The 20,194-nt window shown below is 40.1% G+C and overlaps 2 protein-coding genes across 2 annotated transcripts; one reads left to right on the plus strand and one right to left on the minus strand.

The window, feature by feature from the left end:
• Positions 1-1,348: 1,348 nt before the first annotated feature.
• Positions 1,349-19,564, minus strand: LOC119223333 (SH3 domain and tetratricopeptide repeat-containing protein 1). The gene is made up of 20 exons (XM_037480586.2): positions 19,274-19,564; positions 18,697-18,768; positions 17,591-17,721; positions 17,041-17,146; positions 16,438-16,578; positions 15,768-15,966; positions 15,613-15,689; positions 14,793-14,988; positions 14,573-14,703; positions 13,698-13,736; positions 12,247-13,608; positions 11,991-12,131; positions 11,491-11,712; positions 11,230-11,410; positions 10,630-10,780; positions 9,875-9,997; positions 9,375-9,525; positions 8,768-8,964; positions 8,098-8,124; positions 1,349-2,675 (listed from the first exon to the last, which is right to left on the minus strand). Exons 1-20 carry the CDS (start codon positions 19,440-19,442, stop codon positions 2,451-2,453), a joined length of 4,041 nt encoding a protein of 1,346 aa, XP_037336483.2. The 5' UTR covers positions 19,443-19,564; the 3' UTR covers positions 1,349-2,450.
• On the plus strand, positions 5,263-7,580 carry LOC134127302 (uncharacterized). Its single transcript, XM_062561768.1, has 6 exons — positions 5,263-5,508; positions 5,638-5,731; positions 6,025-6,357; positions 6,559-6,733; positions 6,830-6,951; positions 7,222-7,580. The coding sequence occupies exons 1-6, from the start codon at positions 5,447-5,449 to the stop codon at positions 7,540-7,542; spliced, it is 1,107 nt and encodes a 368-aa protein (XP_062417752.1). The 5' UTR covers positions 5,263-5,446; the 3' UTR covers positions 7,543-7,580.
• Positions 19,565-20,194: the final 630 nt, after the last annotated feature.

Consider the following 20,194-nt stretch of genomic DNA (forward strand, 5'->3'; position numbering starts at 1 on the left):
GGGGACACAAGAGACATGAAGCTACAAAATAAAACATGGCATGAACCCAAACCCCGTGACAAAAATAATGTGAGGGTTTTTGTGTCATTGACAACTTTACATCAGGATCACATTCTTAACATACAGTACATATATAATCAAAGGATGAATTGAATAGGCAGGGGTGTGGCCAGAAAGAAGTCGCTCATTAAGGTCGCCTATAGAGAAACATCCCGTCAAATATGCTAGCTTGAACGTTGGTACGGAATTAAGAGTTGTGGAAATATGCCAATTTGAAGAGAAAGCTGTGGAAGCAAAACAGAGGAGTGGTCCTAATTTAACAAAGATGTGTTTTATTGCTTATGTTCCCAAAATAAATGTTGTGTTATTTCTATTTTTAAGTTCAGTCGAAGGTCTCACTTTAATATGGTTTCAAATTTGCTTAAATCGTTTTATAAAGTGCCACATGCACTCACATCCAAAAATACTAAAACAGGAAAATGATCTCACTAATCAAAAACATTGTTTCTTTCAATGACTTTACAGCAGTATTCAGATTGAACCCTCCCACCGACACGCTTTCTACAAATGTGAAGCTGTTTTTAATTCTTGCTGAGGCGAGGCCGGCTATGGACGGTTCGTACAGAAAGACCAGCGTCCAAGATTGTTTGGACAGACAAGAGGAGTGTCGACGGAGAAATGTTTTTTTTCTCACCAAGCCGTGGGTGTGTTTATTTTAAGCAGTCCGTCACCTGAGAGAACACTGAGCTCCTTGTTCACCAGAAACACCGTTTATAAAGTTCATGGAGGGTTGCAGAAGGCACTTGGTAATATTTATACGACTATTTGACACATTATGTCCCATTAATAAAGCACTACAGGCCTAAACCCCAACTATTCAGTGATGATGAGTAATAAAACAGTAAATAAAAAACAAATAATTCAGAATAATTAAAATAGCAGCATGAAATCAAATGCAAGGATCAGTCTAAGAGAAATATAAGTCTTCTGACCTGAGTTTTGACTTAATGAAGGCGACAATAGGAAATTGTGCTGCGGTGTCTGACTAATGACAGCAGACTCTAATTCCATTTTGGTGCCGGTTTTCCGGCTCGCCCTGTGCAGACAAAAGGGACTTCACATCGTCCCGTGGCCTAACACAGAGGACTCCTCACCCGATTCAAGTCATTTAAGTGACATACTCCTATGATAATCTTTCATTCTCTTTGAAGAGGGTAGACCTGCTTCTGCACCTATGCTGGTAGAACCTTGATGACCTAAAGGTTAAATAATATATTATTTACTGACTGGTTTGTTCAGATGGTTCATGTTTTGTGCTGAGACTGAAACCGATAAACACAGACATGGTATCATACTATTTATTGGTATTCAAATGCAGCAGTGTAGTAACAGCATTGTTGCTCTTAAATACGTTAAAACACACTGTTAATCAGCTGCTGGTAATTCATTAACTTTCTAACAAACCACATTAATGATCAATTTATCTTCTCATTCTGCCATGAAAAGAGGAACAATCTTACATCATACTTGTTATACGTTTAATGTCCGTTACATTTGCATTTTAGTTTGGTCATCATGAAAGAAAATATAAAAAAAATATTCAATCTAGATCAAAGAAATACAATAACTTTACATTTTATCACACTTATCACACTGATAAAACTCTGATGAACTTCCAGATGGAAAGAAAATTGCCGTAACACCATAAGAGGGATACTATTAGAAATCTGACCGGTGGGTTAGGACTAACAATGCAACAATTTGCTTTGGAAATATTTTCAGTGATGGAGTGATGGAGTGACTGATGCGATGGCAGTTTTACTTTAATGGTAGTCATATTGTTTATTTCCATCAGGAGTACAGAACAAGGTTGTGTCCTGTTACTTTCTTATTCAGTGAAAAACCCTATAAAATAAGTAAACCGCTAAAGTGAAGTACCAGAACAATTTCATTACATGCAGATGATGTTCTTGTGTTTATGAGTAATCAGTTTTTTCCTTGTTTAGAATAATTACAATAATAAAATACCAGATAATTAATAAAAGCTTTCAGTGTTCTGCATTAGTATGTTGATCTTTTCCTGAGGCCTGAGTAAAGTTGATTTGTACATTAGAATAAAACATACAGTTTCACAATGCAATAGATGATTGGGCACCCTGAGACCTTAATTATCTCTTCAAATTTAAGTCTGAAAGGTGGGTATCATCTGCTTTGTAGTCTCAATGCTTCTGGCATAATTGCTGACAAGGCAGTCAGTCAACTTCGACTCCGCTCATCCATTAGAGCAGGGGTGCCCACAATGTCCTGGGTTCATTTACACACTACTGGGTGTAAATGAACCCAGGACATTGTTATAAAAAACAATTTCTGTACCAGAACACAAACAAATCCACCCACTAAAGTTTTCGTCCTGTAAAACAAAAGCTTGACTCCCCAAAGTGTCCGTACGGTTATTTGGTGGTCTCGTACTGTGAGGTGCTACTATTCAGCTGATCTGGTGAGATATTTATCCTCCTCACATTCAGCTCTGCGGCAAAGGCCCGTGCCTTCTGGTAAAAGAAGAGGGAGAGCTCCCGGTCTATTAGGAAGTTGTGGTAGATGGTTGCGAGGCGGGTGCACAGCTGCAGCTGAGACTTCTTGTTACCCAGATCCATGGCTGCGGCCAGAGCCAGGTGGTACACAGCAAAAATTGTAGTGTTGATTCGAGTTAAATTCCCAGTGTAAATTATTCCGAGTGAATGGGTGTTGATTTGTGTGTTATTTTAACACTTACAGTGCAGAAAAAGCTCTGAGGGGGACGTCATTTCACGGAGTTCGGAGCATACACTTATTTTGAGTTACTTTCCACATCCGGTTTTTTCGCGGTCATTCATTGACGAGCGGGATTTGTCTTCACTTACCGTGGCAGTGAACTAAGCTAAACGCCCAGAAGAAAGCTGTGTGGGATTGGGATATTCGTTTAAGAAGGTAAGAACCACATTTATCAATTTATAAAGGCTGTTTGTCATTATTTAAACCATGTTTTAACGTTAAGTGGGTGTGATGCAGTCGATGTGCTTACATGTGGATTAATGGAATTTGCTTGCTAGCTAGCTAACGAGTGATTTAGCATTTTTTCCTTATATTTATCAACTGTACTATACTGTACTGTAAAAATGTACGTTGTGTGTTTAAATGTGATACAAGTGCTTAACATTGCATTTACTATGGTTCTATGAGAGAACATTTTCAAACATTTTCAAATTTATAAATGTATTCTTTAACACTAAGTCAGTCCAGCAACTGTAAAACCATAAAATTACGTTAGTGTGTTTTAATATAAAACGTGCTTAAGGTGTTCAGGGTTTCCCGCAGAAAACTTGTTAGTCAAGGTGGTTGGTCGTCCGACGGGGGGGGGGCTACCGGCGCTGTTTAGCTAGGTCGTCCGACGGGGGGGGGGGGGGGGCTACCGGCGCTGTTTAGCTAGGTCGTCCGACGGGGGGGGGCTACCGGCGCTGTTTAGCTAGGTCGTCCGACGGGGGGGGGCGGCTACCGGCGCTGTTTAGCTAGGTCGTCCGAGTCCGACTGGGACGCCGTAGTTAAGGCGGCAGGCTGCAAAGTGCTGCGGGAAACCGTGGTGTTAGCTAGCTAGTTCTTTGTTGCGTTGTCGACAGTTTCAAGATGATTTGTGCACGCCCGCGTTTGTTTTTCGTCAGTAATGAAGGCCTGCGCCATTAATATGGCAGATATACCGACTGCTGCAGCTATGTTTCTGCTGTGGAAGTCCTAGATATGTTGGAAAATTAAACTGCGTCACGTCTGGATTAGTAACCTCATCTGGTGGAACGAACCAGCCTTCTCAAGTAACTAACTTTACCTGTGCGGTTCAGATTTAACTGTTTAGTTATTGCAATAAACTGATAAAAACTAAGCTAAAATACAAACATTATGATGAAGATTTGTTAAACGTTTGTATTCATACTAAATCAGGTCCTTCCACAAGACAACAACCAAACAACTTTTTAAAATGTTCGTTCCTTAAATAGAGTTTAGGGCAATAGTGGATTTATCCAAGTGGTGTGAACCCAACATAACTAATTCCGCCGTTATTTACTTGTGAAATGGGTCTAAAGTAAGCCGAAACAGCAACATTGTGCATATGATGAACAATCATCACTGTTGTTGGTGAAACATATGTTATCATCTCCTTGCAGGAGATTGAACCGTTTTTTTCCTTTTTTCACTAGCTGCAGTTTCAGGATGTTGCTGAAGGTGAAATGCAATGGTATCAAGAAGTACATCAAATTGCCCTCAGGCTTCACCTATTCAGAATTCATCAGGGAAGGTAAATCATTTGAAGGCAAAATGAAATATGAAGCCAATTTAACAACAAATCACAGCACAATATGATCTGTGGCAGAACTATTTAAATACTTTTGTATTTAACAGTTTATATTACATTAATGACAGTGGAATCATCAACATTAGTTAGAACATGGTTGTACATGATTCTTTTTAGTTTAACAGAGTTAAGCAGGATGATTTCAAATTTGCTCCAGGTGACTTAATCTGCTTACATTCCCTCCTTTATACAGTGAAAAACAAGTTTGGGCTTCCTGATGTAGCTCAACTTGACATTTTTGATGATACTGACACAGCAGTAGAGGAAGACATTCTTCTAGAGCTGTTGGAGGCCAATCCAGACATGTGCCTGACAGTATGTGACAGCATGTCCAATGAAGGTAGGTGTCATTAAGAAAACCAATGTTAATGGATAGGGCTATTTGGTGCACCTAACATTGACCTTTCTTTATGGAAGGAACATGGCAGTGGTCAAGGTTAGATGAAATTTGTTACAGATTAATAAAAATATAATCTGAATTCGTTAAGGTTACTTAAAATGTTTATACTTAAATGGATAAAGCCACATTAAGTTAATAAAATTCTCTCTTTTTAAAGACTTTTCTCCTCTAGATCATTCAACATCATCTTCCCTCACGGACACCATATCACTTCCTTCAAGTGACAGTGACCTTAGAGAACTGGGTATGACCACAGGCAGAAATAGATCCAGCAAAGAAGACATGAGCAGTTCTGCAACAAAGGCTTCCGTATCAGAGGCGGCAAAGGAGGTAATTGAGAGCTGGAAACGTCTTATTTTGATTTACTATCAATTATAAGGTGTCACGTTTAAGCATTTGGTTCCAAACTCACTTTTTATCAATGAAAATGTTATTTGCTCCCTTCATAGATGTTTAACTTTCACAACACTTCTGTTTTTTGTCATTCCTCTGAACACTCGTAGTCTATATAGACATGTTGTGGTATGTTTTTTCTAATAGACTGAATTGAACACTGAACCTTATTTTCCCTTTTCCTGTTATGTGAGTAGATTGTAGAAAATGCCTTGCTTAAGAAGCCTGGAGGAGAGGATATTCTTGAGGAGTACAAGTCAGAAAATTCACTAATGCACCGCACTCGGAGACAGCTTGTCAACATATTGGCGAGTGATATGACTGAGAGAAATGGGTAAGATTTAAAAAGGAATTACAAAGAAATGTAATAAGACTGTAATCTTGTAATGATATAATTAATGTAATGATATAACTAATGTTTCTTGTACTAAAGAAATGATTAAAGATGGACTTCTCTCCATAGCAGGATTCCTTCCCGTCAGCAGAAGGAGAAGTATGCTCTGGGAATTATTACTCTCTTTCCCTCACTGAAGGATCCTTTTTCTCCAAAGGGCTATGTAAGTTATTCAACCTTAAGAAAACACAGCAGCAGATTTACAGTAAAGGGCTTTGGCGTTGTAGTTTTCATTCTAAAATAACTACTGTTGTTTATAAAATTGAAAATATTTCAGAAATATTTCAGAATTTAACAATCATGATGGTGCTCTGACTTGAAACTACTTGGGTAATAAGGATATTAAAAACAACATCTGTTAAATAAGTAATTGTTCTTATGTTTCACAATGCTGTATTTTCACTTTATGTAAGATTGTTTTGTGATTATTTGTGTTTATTCATTTAAATGTAACAGGAGCATTTCTATGATGGGGAAAGAGGAACTGGATATTTAGCGTGGCGCCTCAAAACCATTTCCAGGACTTCAGCAAAACGGCCAGTCAAAGAAGTCTCAGTGCATCAAGCACAAGGACCAAAGCGCCAAAGATCAGCAACCACACTGCCTCAGCAGCTTGATGGAGATGCCTGCAGGGAGGCCATTTCATTTCTTGTTCACTCCCCTGATGAAGCAAGTGTATTTCAGAAGATGAAGATGACGTTTCAACATCGTCAGGACCTAGTGCATGACCCACAAAGAAGCACAGATGTCTTCAAAACATTTCCACGCTTTTTAGATGTCAAAGGACTTGTGAGTTGTTGATATTTCTTTTATTTAAACCGAAGTCTTGAAAATATCCAGTGTTTTGCTGGATGTTAGCCATGAAAACACCTAATCATTCTTCTTCCTCGCTTATTGATTGTCTTTTTCCAAAATCTTTATTCTGATTTACACTCATTTAATATACCACACACTGATATCAAATCGCTTCTGTGTGTGTGTGATCAACAGGTGAATCAAGACTTCCTCCTGCTGTTTGGTGCTGAAACAGCCTCCAAGATGCTTGAGAAGTGGGACACCTCATTCAAGCTCAAGGTCATCAAAGAGGCCAAACAACTGACTCCGACAACTGAGCTGTGCCGACTTCTAAAAGCTGCTGAGAAACTTGCAGAGAACGATGAAACGGGTAAACTACACAGCATGCATTGTTCATATTATGAATTTTCTAGCTATTTTCATCTTTTCCTATTAGACATTAATGCCTTGTTTTTCCTCCTGATAGACTGGGACAGTGACATCGCTTCCATGCTGCTTCTTCTCTATCTCTTGCCACCCACAGCGGGACGGAAGAGGACCAAAATAAGTCCAAGTGCTGCAGTGGAGAAAATGGTGCACTTTCATAAGGTACATTATATGCCTCATTTGTTAAAATTCCACGAGACAGTTTTTTTAGTTATATGCACCTGCTAGCCATTTGTTGCCTTTAAATTGTGTTCCTTCCAAATAAATGGTATTGCAGGCCAGTATGTCCCAATTATTTGAGGACTGTTTTTCCAGTGAAGCAAATTATTTCATTCACAGGGGCAGTTTACAAAATGTCTATTACATTTACATAGACCAGCAAGTACCAGATTCATCTGAAGGTGTACACATAATATGTTTTTTTCTTTTTAGTCATGCTGCAGCATCAATGAATATCTGCAGGAAAGGGAGACTAAACAACCATACATCCTTGCCGTTGGCCGAACCCAGAAGGCGATTGATACCTTCTACATCGTCGTTGACAAACAGCTCATCCTCTGCCAAGCCACCAGCTCGTTGGGTGCTTTTGATGAACTGTTTAAATCCCACTACGTGTTCAACTTGTCTTATGATGAGTCCCTGGTCCATTTCTACACTTTTCTGCAGACAACGGTCTACAACATTGATGCTACCACAACAGATGAGTCTCCAAGAGTTTGTGAGTTGCGGGCAAAACTTTTGAATGACATATGAATATGTTTAAATGTTTTGTATGTCGAAGCAGTGCATGCTACCAGTCAGTGCCTTTTATATTGTACCATTATGTTCTCTGTAAGTGTGCATAGAGTGCAGTTGTGTGGTGCTTGGATATTTGTAATTAAAAAAGATTAATTTATCAAATGCTTGTTTTTTCTGGTAATGAAAAAGCATGTTCAGAACATCAAATGTGATGAATACACTTTAGTGTAAAATAACACTGAATGATATAAATTAACACTTTTAAGAGTAAGGGAGTAACACGATTTAGATGTAAAAATACACTTTAAAGTGTCATCACATAACACTGTGAATGTTAGAAATTAACACCCTCAGTGAAAAGGAATAACCCCAGTTTAGTGTAAAAATTACTCTTAAATGTGTTAAGAAACAACACTCTAAGTGTTACATTTTTAACACTATTATGGAGTTAAAATATTAACACCGTCCAAAGTGTAAATTTAACTCTGAACTGGTGAGGATTATATAAACTCAGGGAAAGTGTTAAATTTGACTCTATGGGAGTTGAATTAACACTGACGTTTTTGCTGTGTAGTAGCCCGAAGCATCAAATGGATCCTGCCAAGATAACAGCATAATGTTCCAGATAACATTACAAACAGGCCTTTTGTATCTCCAATGTGAATTACAGATGTTCCTTGCTAACCAAGCTGGTAGGTGGTGCTTGGGCTGGCTGCTATGCGTTTTCTATGCTGACGACACCTTGCCCCGTCAATCTTTGCACCTCCCGATCCCCACCCTCTAATCCAAATTCTGGTTCCAAATAAACTTGATATAGTAAGACACCCAAAAAAAGTTAGTTATAACTAACTTTCAAGCTAACAAGACAACAGTCCACTTTATTTCAGCTAAATTAAGAACTAGAAAATCTGTCTTATTGTAGGGTTAATAAATAGTGTTGTTTTTTCTTTTGTTCTGTTCTGTATTTTTTATTATTGTCTTATCTGGACCCTGAGTCTGAAATGCAGTTTGATTGATTATTTTAAGGCCATGTTTTCTCTGTTGGAGACAAACTGCAACATCCAAGGGCGCTCTGACCCAATAGAAATAACATAATAACATATTTGGAAAGATTCAAAATAAAATATACATTTTTACATTACAAGAAGGGCAATACAACATCTCACATCAACATCTTTGCGTGTCATATTATGCTGGTAGTAAATGATCAGTTTGACGTATCAATAATTTAACCCCTTACCTTCAGGTCATAGAATATGATGTCCCCCAGCGTCAGGTACACCCTAACATAGTACAGTGTTTCTTCACCAAACAGCAGAGAGGTTGGACAGAGGGTCAGGGTTTTCAGGTAATAGTGTTCAGCTAGTTCATACTGGTCCAGACAGTGGTACAGAGAGGCCAGACGATGGCAAGCCACTCGCTCATTCAGACACTCGCCTGTATGTACAACCACACACAACGGTAGATGCAATTATTCTGTTGTAGCACAACTCTTCATTATATCAGTAAATTCAATTATCAATTTGCCTGTGCGTCATTGGTTTAAATCATCAAATCCCAACAACTTTATAAATAACAATCGATTTGAGGTTAACATGTTGCTTATGTTGTCTTTGACCCAGATGTCAAACAAAAAACAAAATTGCAAAAGTGAACCGCGTCACAGTTCTGTCAGACTTGACTAATTGTCAGCTTGTGAAAGCCCCCAAAGTAGGTCTTTTTAAACATAATCAATGGAGTTCTGATAAATGACAACATTTGGACCAGGTATTGCTTGAAATAAAGGCTACATTAAAAAACATTAAATTGGCATCCTGAACTAACAGAGAGAATTCTTCTTCAGTTACCCAGAGTTTGACTGATGTCCAGTGAGGTCTGAGCAAACTCCACAGCTTCACCATAAAGCTTGAGACTGAGCATCAGTTCCGTCAACTTATTGCACAACCTCAGCCGGGAACGAACATTGCTGCTCTTCACAGCGATGGGCAGAGCTCGGTCCTAAATGGTGGATACACAGAAATGCACAGAATTTTACGGTAGGCTTCTTATTTATTCATTAGTTTTGAGCATCATAACTAACAACAATAGAAATACTGTGATGGCAACAAAATGCCATAGACGTGGATGAAGTCATAATGACATTGGTTTGTGTCTTTGGCCATCTTGGTTTTAGGCTCCCGCCATCGTATGTCTTTTGCAAACATATGTCGACATGGGAGTTGTGTAATTTTACCTTGGAGGAGTTGCCCCGTGGAAGTTGACAGTAGCAGTAGTGATGGCAAATGATAAGGTGACGGTAGATCAACATGTTTAAATATTTGTATTGAGTGTTTTATCCGGTCCATACCCTGTAGAAAGTGATGGCCTTGTCCCGGTCCTTGCTGCTGTTGAAGAAAATGTCTCCTGCCGCTTCCAGAAGCTTCAAGATGAACCCGGTGTCTCCGGTACTCAGAGCAACATCCTGAGCTACCTGACAAAGACATTGACAAAAACACAGAGTTTAAGTTTATCCTTCAAAGGCAGCACACAACTGAAAATAACCGAGCAGCCACTTGAATAGGGGACCTAAATTGCATACTCGAATGTGCTCCCCTCATATATTTAACAAATAATTAAACTTAAGGTAGCAATAATCAGATAGGAAATTAGAGTAGATTAGGTTACTATTTTAGGTATTTTCTGAGAAACAAAAATGTGTTTTAATTCTTTGTTTTTGTTTGTTATTTAGTTTTCTTACTGTAAATGTCGTTCTTTGCTGCATTTTATGATTTGTATGTCAATGTTTCTACCTGGACCCCCCAGGAAGAATAGTCTCCACTACGGTGTAGACTAATGGGGATCCTTAATAAACAAACAAACAAACAAGAGACACTTGCTCGGGAAGTAAACATGGATGCAGTCCGACGCTGCTGAGCTGTAACGTAAGCCTTCTCTGTGTGCTAGGTGAGATAGCAGCATTGATTAGAGATGCACCCTTCTTTCTGAGAGGTAATAGCGTCGGCGTGTGTCATTGGGCGAAAAAGAAAATAATTACGACGCGAACCGTCCCAGAACAAGGTCTGCAGTTGAGTTCGAAGCACAATAGTGCGGCTGCTCTCTGACCTGCACGTAAAGGTCCACAAGTTCAGTTTGGTTGACTAGGTGGTAGATCTTTCCCGCTTGCAGCCAGCCGTACGCCTCCTTCTCCCTCCAGCCCAGGTCAATGAAAATACCAAGACTGGTCTTGGTGTCGTCGAGGGCTGCCTTGTATGCCCTGAGAACATTCAGAGACTTTTCATTTGTATTTCATTATTAGAATATTTGTATGTAAAATGTGACAACTGTGGCTGGTTAAGTGTATAATGGCAAACTCTTCATTAAAACCCATCAACTAACAGCTGAGGTGCATTTTCAGAATGATTGATTTTGAATAAACAGTTTACTAAGTTTACTAAAAGAAAGTGGCTTCAAGGCTTACATTTTTGTTTACTGTTATCTGAAATATCAAATCTAGCATTTTATTGAAAAAGCCATCTTTGACAGGGCGTATAACCACAGGAGTATAACCACATTTATGATTTGCTCTATTCAGGCTGAACACACGCTTAATGCAATCCTTTGAATAAGGCAGGACTGGCCAAAACGAGACTTGGGGTTTCTAATGTACATTGGTCCTCACAAAGATAGATGTAAAGGTACGTACACACAGACACACACACACACCTTTCTGTTCCCAGAGTGAGGTAGAGCTGGCTGATGGCTTCCAGCGCCTCTCCTTCCCGTCCTCTGTCTCCTGTTTGTCTCAGCAGCTGGACCTGGTGCTGGCTGTAAATGATACACTGGGCCTGGTCTGGATTCTCACACCCATACAGATGGTACAGGTGTCTAGTTGCAGTGAGCTGGCCTTTGTAAAAATCCAGAATAGTTAGTTGATGGGAGCTGAATTAGTAAAAAGGAAACACTATGTATGACTTACATACTTACAGTCTAACAGGTTAGCGTTGATAGCCAGCAGTAGAGCCCATTCATAGCATCCTTTCCCAAAGTCCAGCTGGTGCTGCTTCACATAGTGCTGACCCAGCTCCAGCAGTACTGTGATGAAGTTTGACTCATGGCCTTCTCCGTCGAGCTCAGAGAAGAGCTGCACGGCCTCAGTCAGGTGTCTCTGTGCCAAATCTTTAGCTCTAGCCTTTAGACATAACAGCCCTTCATGAGGAAGAAGAAGAATCATCTCATATATTATAGATATTACTATTGGTTAGCATTGTTATTACTATTAGCAGTTGATTAATTAAATTAGGATACAATTTTATTCTCCTGAAATATATATGCAAATAAGGCAATACCTTATTTGTCAACTGCCATACAAAAATGCAACGATTGCACTGATTTTGTAATACAATGTTCAATAAATAAGTCTATACATTACATTTGTATCAGAGTACAAACAGCAACCAGTGCTTGAAGCAGCATTTACTCCTTACCCAGGTTAGCCTGCGCTACCGCCCAGTTTGGCATGTCCTCATACTCTTGACAGACGTCCACAGCCGCCTCGTAGCTCTCTGCCGCCCTCCGGAGGTCACCCATGCACCGAAATGCCACGCCACGCATGTTGAGGACCACGCCTTTGTGTTAAATCACACACATGTACTTTAGCCGATGACGTGGGTTTTAGCCCCGTGATGGACACTTTACTGTTATTTTATTTGACCGCAGAAACAACCAAAGGAATCCACCGACCTTCCTGAAGGGTAGTGCAATGTTCAGGCATGGAAGCGAGGACAGAGTCCAGGATATCCAAGGCAACGTCTGGCTGCTTGTTCTCAATGTGAAGCCATGCCAGCCAGATGAGGGTACTGTTTCTCTCTGGGACAGAGATGGGGAGTCGCTGCGGGAGTCCATCGCTGTCGATGAGGGTGTGTATGTGGCCGATAGCGTGTCCAACCATCCTGTGCTTGCAAAAGAGTTGGCAGAGACTAACGGTAAGCTGATGGCTCAAAACATGCTGTCGGTCACTTCTTCCATCTTGGACTTTTTTAGAAGAAAGGGCTTGGTGTAAATAGGGAGCCACTTGAGGTGGGAGGGTTACTTCCTGTTCTGGGGTCCCATTCAGTCTGTTGACGTTGCTCAATAGTAGAGCCATGCTGCTGAGGCAGTTTGTCAGTGTAGCAGAGGGATGCTGAGAAGCTCTCCTTGCTGAGCTGACACTGAGATGGGGAAGTCGGAGTTCGCTGTAGAGCCTTCCCAGGGCAAGGTATTCATGACTGGTTGAGATGCCCCACGTTCTTTGTGCTTCAGTGCTAAGAACAAGCAGTCTCTCAAGATAAGGAACAACTCGTACCCCTTCAGCATGAGTCCAGTGGTGCTTCGCCAGTAGATGACAAGCCCGGGCCTCTGCCATCTTGTTGTGGGACAGAACGGCTTTCTTGAGGATGTATTTAAGAGCCGAGTTGTCCACTAGGCATTCCAAGCAGTCTGGGGTCCCGAATAGCAATGCAACAAGTCGCTCTGTCATAGCAAAGAAACTCTCTGTATTTTTCTGCAAAAGGTATACGGCGACCAGGTTGGAGTAGATACTGGCCAACAGCCTGAGGTCCGCAAAGCCTTCTTGTGGCACGCCGAGAGCCTCCTCAAAGTAAACCCGAGCCTGGCTGAATTTGGATCTTCCAGCACAGAGCTTACCCAGCAGAAAGCACAAACGAGTCTGTGACCAAAGGAGTCGCTTCTTTCTGGCTGTTTCCCTGGCAACACCCAGGAAAGCAATCAGATCATCCTCTCCCGAGTGACCAGTAAAGATGGAGGAGGCCAGGAGTTCAGAACTGAGTCTGTACAGGGGGCCAAACTCTATTTTGTAGTCTTGTCCCTCCAGGAAAGAGAAAAGCAGAATGAAGATTTCTGTGTTGTTGTCTCCTTCTACCACCGGGTGAACAGTGAAACAGGGAGGACTTGTTTTTTTTGCTTCTGAGGCCAGGTCAGCGTCCTCTAAAGTCCCGTTCATGGTCACTATAGATGGGGGCAATGACTCTCGTCCGGGGTCAAGAAACCTCTGAATATTTGTCTTCAAGTCAGTCAGCTGAGTATGAAGTTTGCCTGAAGAGCTGGCTGTAAAAGAGTCATTTGTAGAGGGAAAAATTACATATGGACAAAATGAAAAACATAAATAAGTATGTACCGTAGGTGAAGATACTTACATGGTATTTTTTTATCAGCATCTTGGTAACTGATCATATCTGAGATTAAACAACAGTGGCAGAATTAAAAAAAACACCCTATAATCTCAACAACTGGTATATACAGCCTGTCAATCTGAACATTGTAGCAATTCAAGCTATTTTGCTCCAGTTAAACTACAGATTTTATGATTTGAGTAGAGTAGGTTTGAGATGGATGGTTAAATCAACAAAGCTAACAGCATTTTTTCTGTATCCCTTCAAGTAACCCTCTACATTTTTTACTCAAACCTAAACAAAGCTAGCCCTAAAGGGGGTTATCTTGTCTCATGTTAATACATTTTAATGTACTGTTTTTTTCATGTCTACTAGACTCAGACACAACGCTCGTAACGCTTTTTTCAACAACAATGTTAAACGTATCTTTAGCGTATGTTAAACTCATCACGTTGTGTCGAGCCAGTTGAGTATTTATCAAACTTTATTACTATTTTCGACCTTGACAAAGAGAGCGAGACCAGATCCCCTTTGTCTGTTGAAACCTTCACAATAAAAGTCAAACATAATATTTATTTATATAAGGTTTTTTAATATATAATAGGAGACTATTACACTGTTTTGTGCTGTTTCTTTCGTTCTTCTTCACACCACTGTAAAGACCGTAACACTGGCTGGCAAACATGCTAATCATGATACTCATGTCATGTTAGCATTGTCATTGTAAGCTTGTTATGGTGTTTGCATTAACATCTGTCGAGCCTAAAAGAGCTGTGACAGAATTTATAGTTTTCATTTTAAATAAAATCATATTTTGTTGTTTAGTTTGGATAACTTCTTTCAATTTTTGGACACATGACACAAATCTGTGTGTGACATATGAATCCATTCTGTCTCACCAAGTTTGTAGCTATGACCAGGATCATTTTGAGATTTCTTCTTCAATAAGGCATTGGTTTCTTCTATGGCTTTGTCCTCTTGCAGATTGAAGAATGTCACTTCCTCTCCATCCAGAAAAAAATCTTCTGAACTGCAACGGTGACAAGAAGAGAAAAAGATCACATTATTTCCGCAGAGACTATTGTAGAACAATTTTGCACACACACACAATACACTCACTTGTGGATGTCAGTGGACGGTTTCACCAGGCTTGTCTTGACCAAACCCACTTCTCCTGTTGCCTCTTTCCTCGCTGTGAACCAATCACAACAAGACACCAGGATTCCAACGATGATGATGCGATCACCGGGTGTCACACTCAGCTCATCCGGGCCCTCAGCATCATACCCTGATGTGGCCAGACAGGTTCCTGAGGCTTCACACAGAGAGAAGGACAATATGAAACTAGACTTTGCACAACTTTTTGTAAGGCTTTCAATGTTCTCTTTACTATACACTGACCATACCGACATTCTTTTTACAATAATAAAAGTGGTTGAGATGTCAGCTGGATTGTAATTACTGTTAGAAGACCAAATGCTGAAATTTAATTTAGCATGGAAAGTAGATTAATAGTTCAGAGAACCACTTTTTAACTTTTTACCTGAATAGTCTCTTGAAGTTTTCCGCGCTTTTGAACTTGCGTGTTCACTAATCATTTTTCAATGTGTGGGCACTCTGGGTTTCTGAACTAAAGTAGAGTGCCTGGCAAAGAAATGTGTTTGTGTGCTTGTTGCTGAACATTTGCAGTTGAAACATTTGAAATAGCTGAAATACTGAAAATGTTAAATTTGAAGTGGCACTCTAAAGGAACGTACTAAACAAAGTTGCAGGGGCAGTGCTAAATGAGTTGAATATTTTGATTATTAGTGTAAAGTGGCAATAAAAAAATGAGACTTCAACAAAGTGGTCATTCATTCATTCAGATTTTTTCTCATATGTATGTTGACTGACTTTTGTCCGGGGTGAAACTATCCTCAACATATTTTACTGCACTTACCAAAGTGCAGAGGGAAGTCACAGGAGGGTTTACCATCACCAATTAAAATGCTCTCTGGGCAGGATTTGAGAAACCATCTGTGGAAAAATGGGATGATGTGAGCACCTCACGTCTTCCACTGTGGGCGAGTAGTCCTGCGTTAGGATGGGACTTACTGATGAAAAGGGACAACCAGCTCAAGCCCAGGTCTGGGTGCGGTACCTCGGGCTCCATCGGCCAGGCAGAGGACAGTCCACCCGGAGCCCAGGAACGGAGGCTCAAACTGGGCTATGTCTCCCTTTTCCAGGTACAGATCACCTCCAGAGGTGGAGCTGTCAAACATCTGGTTGGTACTACATCTAGCAAACAAAGAACCTGAGGACCGAGAGAGAGGAGTTTGTTTTGTGAATTGTATTTCAGGTATTCTAAAATGCGTTTGTTTTTGTGGTTGACTAAATTGTTTTGAGGTAATAATTAGCAGTAGAGACTTATGTATTAGCATTAGACACAAATGTACCCAAATTAAAATCGTTTCCCAAACCCAACCAAGCTTTTGTGTTGCTTGGTCGTAGAGAATGGATGTTCTTTATTCAGCAATGATTTTAAGTTGGAGGGAGAGGGGGGGTTGTACCTTAAGACAAGAATGTACAGCAGAAGGTACAGCTGACCTCGTCCTCACTAATAAAATGGTCGTAGGAGTTAGTGTAGGAGCTTTCTCATCAATCGTGTTTTTAAGGTAAATTGATGTCAAATGACCTCTCCAAACACAAGATATAATTTTTCCTGCTTTCGGCTACATCAGAACTTAAGAGCCACTCCAGAAGATTCCAGAAGATTCCTTTGTACCTTCCTGCATGAGGATGCCTTTGTAGATCAGGTGGAGTGAGTCCTCCTGAACAGAGACCTTGATTGCAATGTCCTCCTCCAAAGAACTGAGCCAAAACTTCGGGTCCCACAACAGATTCTCCATGCAGTGACCCAGGAAACCTGGAGGAGAGGAGATGTGAATGAATCCACCCATGTTCTAAACTGGCGAGCCCTTTAAACAGCAACACTAGCTGTGGTAGCCAACCTGTCCAAGTGCATTACCGCATTCATTGCTATGATGGCGAGGTCAAATTTGCCATCGTACGTGTAATGTAAAAAGCTATTTAAGCATCCCATAATATAAGTCAGAAGATGGCCGAATTAAACTGTTATGAAAGCGCGAGTCACAAGACTCCACATTGCAGGCCACTGCAGATATTATGCAGGTTGCTCCAGCGGAATGTTAGATGACCTTTGGACAGACGCAGAGGTTCAACCTCATAAAGACACTCACACACAACTGATGGCAGAATCCTCCTTGTGGAAATAACAATAGAATTATTATCTTGTGCTTTTTCGCCTGTGCTTTCAAACATTTCAATTGACACTGTTAGTGACAAACTACTTCTGCATTAAACCTACCTATTGAATAATATGAGGTGAATTTCCATATCTCCTCAAATGTTTTGAATGTCACATAAATGACTTTCTCTTCACTGTCGATGGAGATGAGGTGAATGCCCAGCTCCTATAGACAGAGAAAAAATGTCATTACATACATGTTGTGTAGTTAGCCATATTAAAAGAAAAAAAGAATATAAAGACAATAGAACAGTGGTTTCAGAGATTCAATACTTTTTTTCCTAATGCGAATTAATGATTCAAACAAAAAAGCCTGAAAAGCCTTTACTTCTAAAATTATATTTTTTGTGGGAAGTATCCTTTTAACCTCAGCGCGACTATTTTCAACAGAACCCTTCAAACTGTTTGAATCCCGGCTTCGTGCAGAACAGCGAACTGAGCAGACGGACAACCTGATTCATTCAGAATTCATGGAGGAAGTGGACTTTTGTACGGCTTAAAATGCCTGGAGATAACTTTAGGCCTAAGAGGCCGGTCAGTGTGTATCCGTTAGAGCGTGTGTGTGTGTGTGTGTGTGTGTGTGTGTGTGTGTGTGTGTCATGAGCTCTACCGTGAACAGAGCGTTGACCTCTGGGCTGTCAGCTTGCAGATTGCGCAGTTTCCCTCTTAGCATTTCCTGTGAGTCCTCGTCTGCAGGAAGACGCTCCGGACCCGACACCACATCCAGCAGCAGAGGCAGAGCTGAACACATGGCACAGCATCACCATGGAGAACGCTCCATGTTTGTCCTCGGGTCACTTCGCATGGCGTGACCAGATCCCGTCGCATGTAAAGGTGCATGTATGTGATAAACAACGGTAACTTTGGAGGACTAGGGGAGTTGTAAAGATTTCAAGATACAAGTATATACAGTATATTTAAGATAACATAGCTATCTTTGAAAGGGTCAACAGCGACAGCACACACTTCCTCTCCTTTTAATATTTAAAAAAGAAAGGAGCTGAGCAGTTACTGTTGCTGAGGTGAAATAGAAGTTTAGGTATTTGTAGGACTGAGTTTTACTTGCAACGGGGTCTGAAGCAAGATCGCCGTTTATCACTTAAAGAAAAGAAAGTAGGACGATACTTTTGAAAAAGAGAAAGAAATAGACCAATGACCATCACTCTGTTATTGATCTGGAGTTTGATGACGGATGGATGTTGTGGTTTGACACCGAGCTCCGTCTGACCATCTAGTGATCCAAGTTGCTGATGGCAGTGTGACTGACTGACCGATTAATAAGTGACTTCCGAGGAACTTACAGGTTCAAGGTGTAAAAGAATTGGTCACACGACTTTTCACTGAGGGAGTCATGTGTTCTCTTATGACTCTTCATAAGAGAACCACTCGTCGTGGAATTAGAAGCAATAATTAACAAAGGATTTCTTTACCCTGAAGATTTTGTCACCAAAACAAACAGGAAATGGCAGCTAGCAGGACCCCAGTAGCCTCCTGCTTGTTTAAACGTAAAAGTGAACGTAAGGGAAGATAAAGCTTAACTTTGCAAGTCTAAAAAATAGGTAAAGAGGTGGATCATTAATGGAGCTGAAGCTCAGCTGACTCCCTGAGGGTCATCCAAAGTAAGTGTAATTGTGCTTCAGACACACTAAATGAGTAAGTGCAACATTATGAAAAGAACCCCACAGAGAAATAAAAAACAGAAGAAGAAGGAGTTACCTGTTGGGACTTTTTCCTCACATGTTGACACAGTTCTCCTCAGACATGAAGAATCTCTGGTGAAACCATGCACTGTTAAAACATGAAGAATACAATTAAAAATACTAGTAAAGATCTCATTTGAGGAGATTTGACAACAGTTTGGTGAGATATTGTACATCTCTTCAACCTTTGACTTTCTCCATGGTTCCAGTAATGAGTCCATTAATAATAAAGTAATATTGATATTCTAATGAGTTTGAATTGGTTTTCTTTCACATTCATCTGCTGAAGGGTGACATCACAACTGTTTTGGAGCCATCTACATTCCAGTATATAGTGTATAGCTACTAGAGGCCTCTAATGACACACTACATGTTGTAGACAGCAAAACCATAACATATGAAGTCATATTTAAATATTCATAAATGTTGGATTTGTCAATGAGGGAGTATTGGAGGAGATGCCATTTTATTAACACAATCATGTATATTAATATAACTTATTATGAAATCAACAATTAATTGAAATAAATCATATTCATGAATATTCATATATTCCAGTTGCACATACATTCCAATATTGATAGTACAAATACCTTTTCTGCTGTGTCGGTTCGTTTTCTCCGCCACCTGCCGGTGCTGCAGGCCGTCTGCAGACATCTTTCTCCGGTACCCGCCGTCTCGGTTTGACCTGGCCGACAAGTAGTTTCCAAGTAGAACTGTGAGGTCTCCCCGGTCCCCAGTGAGCAGTCCCCGCCTCACCATCACATGCACACCGCGAAGTGAGGCCGACAAAAGTCCGCTCCCACTAAAGGATAGGAGCGTCAAGCGCACCACCGGAATTGGCGTCTATTTCTTTTTCAAAATAAAAGTCCCTTCGTTCAACGCGATGATGAACCATTTGTCCTCGAATGACTCGCATGTGTTTGGTTTGAACACATTTCAGTATGACGTTTCAAATTAAATTGCCCATTGAGATCAAAACTAAAGGACCTGTCCATTGGTAGAGTGGATTTTAAAGTGAACAAGTTAGAGAAGGAGATGTTTTTCTATACTGTCAAATCAACAATAATTATTAAAAACATTGTGAAAACAGAGATTCAAATTATTAATATCATAGTTATTTTTAATCAGCTTTTAATTAAGTTCTATTCATGTTATTATTATTATTTAGTTCTAATATTCTTGTGAATAATGAAATTACTATGGTTCATTCATTTACACTGTTACCTATTCATTGTGGTTGGCCTCATTTGATTTATTGGTAGCTTTATGTTTCTGTTCCTTTATTAATACATAATTATTTTCTAATTTTATCAAGCAGATTACAAAGACCTTATTTTGCCTGAGAATCCTCAAATTTGGTTCAGAACCAAAAAACCGAGCCAGAACCAACTCCCAACAGGAATATTGTGTACTCATTACGAAAAAATATGCTTTAAACCGTTCAAAATATTAGAGTCTTGGCTACAATCTTCACTTATCTGTATACTCAAAATACAACTCTAGTACAAGTC

The sequence above is a fragment of the Pungitius pungitius genome, chromosome 1 (genome assembly GCF_949316345.1).
Source record: "Pungitius pungitius chromosome 1, fPunPun2.1, whole genome shotgun sequence".
Classification (NCBI taxonomy): Eukaryota; Metazoa; Chordata; class Actinopteri; order Perciformes; family Gasterosteidae; genus Pungitius; species Pungitius pungitius.